Source organism: Cryptotermes secundus, unplaced genomic scaffold, assembly GCF_002891405.2.
Source record: "Cryptotermes secundus unplaced genomic scaffold, Csec_1.0 scaffold116, whole genome shotgun sequence".
NCBI classification, from domain to species: domain Eukaryota; kingdom Metazoa; phylum Arthropoda; class Insecta; order Blattodea; family Kalotermitidae; genus Cryptotermes; species Cryptotermes secundus.
This window is the reverse complement of record NW_019732857.1, coordinates 803,953-814,601: the sequence shown is the minus strand read 5'-3', so window position 1 is coordinate 814,601 and position 10,649 is coordinate 803,953. Positions and strand designations below refer to the sequence as shown.

Here is a 10,649-nt window from a genome sequence, read left to right as displayed (position 1 = left end):
GAAAAATCCTGAATAATTTTAATATTTTTAATATTTAATATTTATCAATATATATGATAAATATATATTTTAATTATTTTAATATGAAGACGACAAGGCATGCAGTGAACTAGTTTAACGTTAATCGAATAAGCACCTGAAAATGGCACTTTTGTGCAGAAACAGGTAGTGCGAGAGAGAGGAGTGAGGTAGATAAGTGTATGCACTAGAAGACGGTGAAATAAATCATGGACTTAAATCAGTGCAACAGGATGCTAAAATATAACATTCTTCAGCTACTCTTAGCTTCTGAAGGAGAGCTATGTTGCTTGGAACTAGATGCAATTTGACATACCTAAAGGACCAGAAGGTAGGAAGCATTGCCGAAAGTTTGTTGTGTCTGGTGGAGTACATGTTTCCGCGAGCGTTGCCCATCCACACATCATACCCAGCGTCAGCTAGCAGATAGCCTAGGCAAACACACATCCGCATTGCATTACTCAATTGGGCGAAGTAGCATTACTTGGAGCATTGCAGTTACAAGAGTCTCCCTTCTTCGGTTCCCTCTTAGCGAGCTGTCGATATTACAGACACTTAGGCCTATTTTTCAGCTTTGTTTGGAACTCTCTACGAACTTTATGCCACAGGACACCTTGACTTGATATTTTTCTTTTTAAATTTCCGCGGTCAGCAGGTGGCCATTGTGCGAAATTATGAAATAGAGAAATAGTAACACCTTCAAGCATAGTACCTGAAGGTCTGTAGCTACGGACTGGACGAGTAAGGGAATGGAGTTCGAGTCCCTGTGGGGGCAAGAATTTTCTTTTCTCCATGTTGCCCAGACCGGCTCTGGAGCCCACCGAGCCTCCTATCCAAAGGTTACCGGGGCTCTTTCCCCGGGTGTAAAGCAGCCGGGGCGTGAAGCTGACGGATCACCTCAAACTAGTGCCGAGGTCAAGAAAGTGTGGATCTATACATCAACTCCCCCATACGCCTTCATGGCGTAGTGCTTAGTTAGTTAAGCACAGAGACAATTTTACTTTTTTTATTCTAAGGTTTGTACTACCATACAGTTTGGAAGTATGAGATTTTATTAGGATATTATTAGGAAAATGGAAGACTATAACATGGCGGCTGCTTAGACTTTGGATTCAAGCTGGTAAATGGCGAATAATTGTAACTTGGTCACTGAGATACGTGCAGTGACATATTACAGAAATATCTGTTAGTAGTACAAGTGTTTATAAAACTTTTCTGTTGCTACAGAAATCAACGCTCGATAAGCCGACATATAAGGGGGCCCATTGGTGTGTATCAAGGGGGCTGTGTACGTTAGGTCGTGCATCGTACGATATTTCCGTCTCTATCCAAAATTGAAGTCATGCATTAGGTGTTTCTCCCACTTTTACCGTCAATTCTTCGGGTACCGAATTTATAGCTACAATCTGTATACGCCTTGTGCTCCTAGCTCTGTTGACTTCCAGCACCTTCGTTCAGAGCTCCAGTATTGGAATAGCATGGCAAGGAGCGAAGCCTGGCTTAGTTTGATAATTTCTATGTAATTCATAAATACACACAAGATATGCATACGGATTTCTTGTGGGAGATCTTTGGGAGGCTAAGGGCCTCCATACACACACAGTTTGGCCTCCCGTTCGGCCTGCACAGTTGAAGACCGAAAGGCAAAACTGACGTGTGTGGTGTGGCCGGCCGGCCAATCGCTTGGACTGTTGAACTGTAGGAAACCCTTCAGTCCATCAATTCTACCTAAGGACGTAGCACCTGACGTGTGTGTCTCAGTAATACAGGCTGGAAGACCGTGACCGTGGCATGAAGCCTGCCCGTTTATCTGAGCGTGTATGGAAGCAAAGGGAGAGAGTAAACTGTGAAAATTTTGCCTGTTAGGTCGATCGGAAGGCCAAACTGTGTGCGTATGGGGGGCCTAAGAAAGAGACAGGAGGTTAACATTTGCCAAAATTTGAGCCTACCCAGTCCGTTTCCTGGTCCCATGATGACCCAGTCCACTGAGCTGCTGATGAGCCCATGCTGCAGGAAGACGACCGGCCTCGCTGTGTCTGTGCTGTTCGACAGGGGGCTATAGGGAATACGATGCATGGTGAGGATGTAGCCGTCATCTGTAGCCACGGTGTGCGTCTCAGCAGGGTAACCGTGTTGCGTGATCAACTTCGGCTAAATCAGTTCATAAATAAAGAAACTAATAATTCGAATACAGACATGTCATAGCTATAGAAGGCCCGAGACGAAATTTATATGTAATTCTACTCGGAAAGCCTCTTGGAAAACGAACAGTTTTCAGAAGAAGATGTGAACATGATAATGAAATTAAGAGTTCTGTCTTCTGGGACGTGGCATCATGTTTTCTGCTGAAAAATCCACAGAATATGGAACTCTTCACAATCGCTTTTGCAAGGATCGAAATTCTACATTATAACATAATATTTGTTAGGATCGCAAACTGGACTGGACTCTTGTATTATAACGCTAATGTCTGCTATTAACTCATATAGTGATTTTAATCGGTTGCAAGAAACATGAAAATATTCTGTCCTTTTGTTAGGTGGGTAAATAGGCCTGTTTGCAATTACAGATTAATTTTAAGAAACTGCAATATCTGTCGCATGAATAGCAAGAGCGGCTTATGAGACGGGGAAGCAATTGTCGTGACTTATGATTTCCATAGTATTTCTGTATTCCTCCAGACCAATATATTATCTTCAAATTGACATCCTATGCTCAGTTTCATATAACCCTCAACTCAATGATCATGATTTTCACATATAATTCTGCTGGGAATTATAACTTCTGTGAATACAAATTCTCATGCAGGTTAGATAACTAAAGGAAGATTTGCTATGAAGTTGCACTCTGTCCAGTTCTGAAGGCATTTTGATGTACACGAAGTTTCACAAGTCATCTCTACTCTAGGCTTTGGATGATGGGTTTTCACTAGTGTGTACCGACAGCAACTAAATGTAGGAATTTTATTAAAGAGGGCTCGAGTTCGATCACGAACATTGCCACTAATAACAAAATTAGAAGAAATAAAATGATCTCGAAACCAGTATCATGAAAAACCAGATTAAACCGACTTCCAATATATCGTAAATACAGACCTCAGAAAAATTGTAATAATGGGAAATTTTAAGTACCTCTTTCAGAATTCTCATGGAAGGGCAGAGGTAAACAAAATATTTATTAAGCTGTCCATAGTGTTCAGTTGTTGTAAGATTAAAATGAATAATAAATATGTAAGATTTATTCAAGTTTCCAGTGCCAAAGATACGGAAAAATTTCCATACATATCTAAGCAGAATACTTTACCATGGCAGGCAATGATTTCCTCGTATTTTTGTTATATTTTCCAGTAACACCGCGTAGAAGCAGGGTTAGGAAGCACACGTAAGCAAGAGATTTTCCCCACACTGCAAGTATCATTTTCCTCGCCTATTCTTCTTAAGGAAAGCAATGCATACACGCGGTTGTGTTTCAAGGCAACTCGACATCGCTGCGAAATGTACTGATGCATCTTTATGTTGGCACAGCGATCTCAGAGCAAAGTTCGGAACACATGTGACCCAGAACAGGCGAGTTGATGTCTGAATTCGATAGCGAGGAAATAAGATAGAATTCTGAGGTCATTATATGTTTGCCTATAATTTCTGGATTGCCAGTGTTTCGTGATTGTCACATTAACCATGAACTTCTACATCAGTTCTTAAAATTTTGGAGGAGGTATACCAAGACCACTCCCTTCCAAATTAGTTTGTGTCATCCTACAATTGACGCTACGCAATCTAACCACAGAGGGCGTTTAGTTCTACACTGACATGCAAAAAGGAGTAACCAACCATAATTTTTGCTTAAGAGCAAAAAGACGAAAATAAAATTGTGAGCCTGGAAGCATTCATGGGTATGTTAGAAAGGCATACAAAGTTTTATGGGAACAGATCTAACGCGAGGGAGAGGTTTACGATTAGATGGAAAGATACTGTCAAAATTGACTTCAAATAAGTTGAGTTCCAGAAGGTGGCGTGGATTCAGCTGACTCGGTGTAGGGACTAGTGGCAGATTCTTGTGAACACGACAGCTGAACTACTTACTATCAATTTCGCAAGTATGCCTCTCCATGGGAATATTAATTTTGTGGTGTCTTTTCTCTATCTTTAGTTGAAATAGTGTATGCTAGTTGTAGCAGCACAGTGATTACTATGGACACCACATTCTTCAACATTCACAAATTCTTCATTTTTCTCCATAGAGTACATTATGTGTTTCTTAACATTCTCCCATGTTCATATAAATAATATTAACTAGTCGGTAGCTGTATCGGAGACACATTTTGCTTCCTTTGAGGTAGAAACTGAATTGTATTTGGATAAAATTCATGTTTTAAAACGTTAATGACACATTTTGTCTATTGGGAGTTCAGTCTACTGAGTTATGACACTGAAAGCGATGTAAGTTTGGTACTGAATAGGGACTTACACTTATCTGATACTATGACACAATTATGTACGAGATTGATCTCTGGTGTCCCCCTCTGTTCTATCGCTATTTGTGCTTTCCCTGAGAAGGCCGGACAGACTCAAGACTCACCTGCCCGGTTATCTTTCAGCTGTAAGCTACTGACGTACGCGGACTGGCGCCCAAATTTCACTCCCTGCCTCCCAATTTAACCTACCCGTTCCACAGAGAGCTTGCGGAAGGTGGCCACAGTGCTAACAAGAAAAAGTCTTGTGGTAGCAGCAGTGAGGGGTGAGGATTATCGCAACACAGGTGACCCCAAAGCCCCAAAGCACTTGGCAAACCAGCTAGCGGACAAAAGTGGAGTGCTGACGTGCTAGAGGTTCTCTCCTAGCTCTTGCCCTGTTTAAGGTTGTGAAGCCGTCACTGATAGTCAGAGGAGCAGGCACGTCAGATACTTGAGTCCAGCCATTGCTGTTGGTCTCAAAATCAGCAGACAGCAGCGGATTCCTGGGGAGCAAGACACTGCCAGCTGACAAAGCGTTGTTCCTCGGAGCCGCTGATGACGTCACATCACGCCGCTTCAATGATTTGCATATAAGGCACTGGTTCGTTCGGTTGCTGAGATAATTTATATTTTTTTTCCCCTCAAGATTTCATTACACTTACGTAGCTCCCCAGTTTCCTCAGATAATTTCAGAAGCGTTTCAAAGAGGTTTCCAGTTATATTGTTGGTACAGACATCATTTAGTCGGACCGTCATCAGTTGGGTACAGAGTAATCTTTCTCAGATAGTGCAGGAAGAAGGATACAAATTTATTACCAGTCTCAGATGTTGAAGCGAATCTGAGAGGACGAACGGGGGTGTTTTCATCCCTGTCCAGCTGCAGATATTTCACGTGAACCCCACTCTTTAAGTAGAACCGCCGTTTGCCATGTAGAATGTATACTCCGTATCGCTTTTCTTTTACAATAAGGGAAGTATCAGGAACACCCTCTGCTATAAGATATGATGATGATAATTCAATTAAATTATTTCAATTAAATTCTTGTTTATTTACGTGCAAATTTAACAGCACAGAGGACAGTTACAATATTAGCACGATTACGTGGAAACATAACAGGATATTTTATGAAGAATGCGTCCTGAGTTCAGTTGGCGATAGGCCTACTTTGTGAATATCCCAGATCTTTTTGTTGGTTTATTTTATGACGCTCTCAGGATCTAGACTGTATGACTACAAATTGCAAGACGAGTGACGAAAGACGAAACGGAAAACCTGCTCACTATTCCTGATGAAGTGAGATTTTCAGGTGAAACTCAAAACTTGCATATTTAGCGCTCTTATGTGCGTGAGGCAGAATATTATTTGTCATTATGTAAAAAAAGAATAAAGGTATCCCTGTAAGAGGCCGTGAAGGCCCATAGGGTTGTGAGACGTTGAGGTTCCCACATTTTCTCGGCTCATAGATGGCGGGAAGTTGTCAGCCCTACGCACCGACCGCCCTTTATCCCCAAGAATATTAAAATAATATTCATGGTACTCATTTCTGTTAGAGGCTGAGTCGACCCCAGGGCCATAGTGCGGCTGGAAGGATTAAGTCAATTATAAAATATAATGACCTCATCGGGACTTGAACCACCGACCTTCCGGTTTGTAGCATGAGAGTAGATAAATTAACTGACTACACACTTAAATTAGATTGACAGATTCCGTACCAGTGTATGGCTCGTAACCTACTATATTAATAGGAATTATCATCGCTCGAATCAAGGAAATGTTTCAACGAAGAAGACTCTGTCATACTGCTTCAGAAAATTTCACTAGCATGGACACAACACGCCTTGCGAATATCTTATTCCAACCGTTTGTACTACCAACAGAAATATGTGAAACATTTTCCTCAGAAAGAGTAGCCCCTTCCTCAAAACACAAACACATAATCACACCATCTGAATTACAGATACGTCGTCCCTCTACGCTCTAATCAATTTTCTAATAATCTAGATAACTAGAAAAAAGTGAGCTCCATGGCTGTGGGCCTTCAGTTAAAAATGACAGTTGCTCAGCTGGTCAACTAAATCTCGATTTTCAGAGAACCCAAACTTCTTACACAAAATCCTGCCACTAGACTCTCTCCCGAATAAATTGGTTTCTGCCCATAATGACTCTCCCCATTTATCTAAGATCCATATTAATAACCAGAGACCTAAGTCTAGGTCTCCTAAGTCGTTCATTCTTTGGATCTTCAAACTATATTTTGTAGGCATTTCTTGTATCCTTTTTATGTGATATATGTCCTACTCGTCACATTATCCTTAACTGCATGAAGTTATTACGTGAAGAGCACAAATTGTATTGCACTTCACTCTGTAATTTTCTGTGCCTTCCTCTTTCTTAGGTTAAAATATACTCCTGGCCTCTTTGTGCTGGATACACCCTCCTCGGAGCTCTCTCCACGTTCAATTCACATGCAGATAAATACACACACATGAGCTTCTATAGCTTTACGTAATACAGGCAGTTAAAACAGGCAGTGAGGAATCCAAATGTCAGAATCTCTTCATGAGGCTGATGACAAAGTCGTACAATAAGTTATTTGCGTCGAGTCCCCACAAGAAGTCGAAGTGACCGAATGTGGACAGTGGAACTCGGAAGAGACCAACCGCGTTAGGGAGGGCTCTGTACAATTTCGTGACATCCTGAAACATAAACAGATGTTACTTCCATTAGTGTTATGTTCTGAGGTTGTATAAAGTTGGGATAATTTCAGTCTGTATTTTCCCTTATAATATTAACCATTCCTAAAATCACTGTCCTGCCTACTTTATTGACTTCTTTGTTCTACTTACTTACTTACTTACTTACTCATGGTGCTGAGCTCTTCTTGAGGATCCGCCAATTCTGCAGCTACTCAAGAATTTCCAGCATTTTAGGGAACCCGAAGGTTCATTGCCGTGTTCACAAGTGCCCTCCACTGGTAACTATTCTGAGCCAAATCAAGCCAATCCATCCCATCCCATTCTATCTCTCTAAGATCCATTCTACTATTGTCCACCCACCTACGCCTTGGTCGTCGCTGTGGTCTCTTTCCTTCTAGCTTTCCCACCAATATCCTATACTCATTCCTCGTCGCCCCCATTCGTGCTACATGACCTGCCCACCTCATTCTCCTTGACTTGAACATTCTAATTATACTTGGATAAGAGTACAAGTTATGAAGCTCCTCATTATGCAGTTTTCTCCAACTTCCTGTCACTTCATCTCTCTTTGGTCGATATAGTTTCCTCAACACCCTGTTCTCAAACACCCTCAGTCTATGTTCCTCCCTTATTGTCAGAGACCAAGTTTCACATCCATACACAACCACAGGAATAATTATAATTCTGTATATTCTAATTTTTATGTTTTTGGACAGCACACGAGAAGACAAAAGGGTCTGGACTGAATGGTAGCAAGCATTACCCAAGTTCAATCTCAACTTAATTTCCTCCTGAATCATATTTCGATCTGTTATCGTTGTTCCCAAATATCTGAACTGTGTCACATTTTCAAAACATCTGTTTCCTACCTTTATGTCATGATTTTGCCCTGCATTTTGGTGACGAGACAGTAACATATACTTAGTTTTCTCTGTGTTTACTTCTAGACCAACCCCTTTACTTGCGTCAATTAAAGTCTTTGTTCTACTTACTTATTTTATATGTACATATTCTATATATGCAGCGAACACATGCAGGGAAGCAGTGTCCATATATCCATGCGTCTGTACATAATCTGCTGTCTCCCCAACTACAGAACTCATTCCGACCAAGGTTTTTTACAAAATGTATAAGAAATATTTTCAGGGAAACGAAATTCATTTTCTTGTGAATTCAGTGTATTCGCGAACCTCAAATCAAGGTTATAAACTTGACATATTGCTCATTGAAAAAGAAACTGGGGTAAGTTTTAAAAAACACACCATTTCATGATATGCAGCTTGTTTTTTTACTAGATTTAGATACGATAAAACAAACTCCTTGGTTTTAGTCCACAAGCAAACTATACCGACCGAGCGACCGACGCTTGTCGGCGAAGTTAGCGCCAACTTTTGCGGATAGAGGGTGTCGTGTCATCAGCGCAACGAACCCTCACGGCCGTTAATTTTCGGTTTTCTAGACCGGAGTCGCTATTTCCTTAAAATAACTCCTCAATTATCCTCTCGAGGCTGAGTGGACCGCGTTCCAGACTCACAACTTCTCAGAAAATCTGGTAGGATCGGGAATCTAACCCGGACCTCTGGATCTTTAGACAGGAACTCTGACCACTAGACCACAAAGGCGGTCTTAGATACGATGAATACACAACGAAATATAACGGAAGATATTCGTAATTTATGTTTTTTTGTGTGTGATATTTGTGTTTCCCAGCAACAACTCTGAGCTTAGGGCAAATGAACATAATGCGAAAGGAGCTGATAAAGACACGTGGTGCCCGACTGGAAACTGCTAGCAGTGAAAATAATAAAAGCCGTCAAGTTCACTTGGTTCAAATACTGGATAATATTTTGGACATAACTTTCCATTTCGAAATCCCTGAACGGTAAGTTAGGAGACAAAAATGGAAAAGAAGAACATTTATTGGAATTATCATGATCCAGGTAAACTGAGTCATTATTATCCTTAGAACGTTTTATATACGTACCACAGTGTTTCACTTTCTGAACGGGAAATTGAAGAGAACTAAAGTACTTACTCTTAACAACAGTCCCCGAAATATAGAACTCAGAGTGTGTGTGTGTGTTGTTTAAAGGCACATCAGTGTTTATGGCTCTTTGTGCGTGGATAATATTAAAGTTGAAAAGTTCAATATTTATCCCAGTGTAAAAATAAATAAGGTTGTGTAGTTGTCAGAATGTATATGGATAAACCTGCAAAATCAAACATATATAAACGGTTGTGTTAAAAATTGGAAATATAACAGTGTGTGTATGAACCCATAAGTGAAAACCTAAAACAGTGATACAAACAGAGTCAATCATAAGAATAAAACAGTTTTAGTGTAATACGAGTGGACTTTGTCACGTTACTTCGATCATCACGAAAGACGTCAATCGATGTGCCATGAAGATGGAACGTATTGTGTACTTCGTGTTAACGTGGACATTCTCCCAGGACATGAAAAACGATCAGTGTACACCAAACCATGTACATGGGAACAGTGCCGAGTCTAAACACAAAAATTGTCCATATGTTGAGCGAGTGTGATCGATCCAAAGGCTTGTGAGTACGACTTCTTCGTTTCTAATTCATTTTAATATAGCCCAAAGTGTTCTTAAAATCGTGAGCACTGAAACTTTTGCTTCCTAAGCTGGCACACATAGAGCAGGATAAGAGATAATGAACGTGTATTTTGATCCTGAATACAATTTGATACATGGATTAAAGTTTCCAAAAACTTATTTTTTTTAACGAATATGCTCCGGAAGGGTTATGTCTTCTGGAATATAACGCGGTGTAGTTCGGTGATTGCTAATCGACATTTGAGAGGCAAATACAGCCTCTATCTTCAAGGTCGAAAAGTAAGACATACAAGACACCAGTAGGAAGCAGGCAGCAATTAGGGAGCTGCTTGTATCGGACTACACGGCATTATATTCCAGATGATAGTGACCTCTGTGAGAGTTTCAGATCTAAGAGAGCATGAAACGGATTTACATTCGTGGGGCGCTGTCAGTCTGAAACGGAAGGAGAATTAAGAAACATAGCAGTGCATAGAGAGGGCTCTTGTGAACACGGTGATGAACCTTCGGGTTCTATAAAATGCTGGGAATTTCTTGAGTAGCTGCAGAATTGGCGGCTTCTCCAGAAAGGCTCAGCTCCACGAGTAAGTAAGTAAGTAAGTAAGTAAGCAGTGCGTAGAAGGTTTACTTCGGCACGCCTCAACATCGAAGGTATAGAAATACACGTGTTAATCCTCTTGATGTGTCATCGTGGGTTAATATATAATTTTATTTTTAATAGAAATACACACAATTAAGCAAACCTTATTCTCAGAATCGACTGTATAATGGTTCTTCACATGCAATACTTTTATCAGAATAAATTATGCTTGTTATAAAGGCAAGATCTAAAAGTTTGTGACGATGGTAAATTGCTACAAGTATTATGTTTTTGGACATTATCCAACGTCTTGTCTATT

The 10,649-nt window shown here is 40.5% G+C and overlaps 2 protein-coding genes across 6 annotated transcripts in view; both read right to left on the bottom strand.

Moving 5' to 3' along the window:
* Window positions 1-3,529, bottom strand: part of LOC111867759 (lipase 3) — a 14,182-nt gene extending 10,653 nt beyond the window's left edge. For both annotated transcript variants that reach the window (XM_033752803.1, XM_023857897.2), the window contains exons 1-3: window positions 3,322-3,529; window positions 1,968-2,169; window positions 335-449 (exon numbers count right to left, since the gene is read on the bottom strand). In XM_033752803.1, coding sequence (XP_033608694.1) covers window positions 335-449; window positions 1,968-2,169; window positions 3,322-3,435 — 431 coding nt within the window. In that variant the 5' untranslated portion in view covers window positions 3,436-3,529. The remainder of the gene's footprint in view (window positions 1-334; window positions 450-1,967; window positions 2,170-3,321) is intronic.
* A 2,530-nt stretch (window positions 3,530-6,059) lies between these two features.
* The window catches only part of LOC111867756 (lipase 3-like), a 33,866-nt gene continuing 29,276 nt past the window's right edge, over window positions 6,060-10,649 (bottom strand). For all 4 annotated transcript variants that reach the window (XM_023857889.2, XM_023857891.2, XM_023857890.2 and 1 more), the window contains one exon: window positions 6,060-7,168. In XM_023857889.2, the coding sequence (XP_023713657.1) occupies window positions 7,019-7,168 (150 nt within the window). In that variant the 3' untranslated portion in view covers window positions 6,060-7,018. The remainder of the gene's footprint in view (window positions 7,169-10,649) is intronic.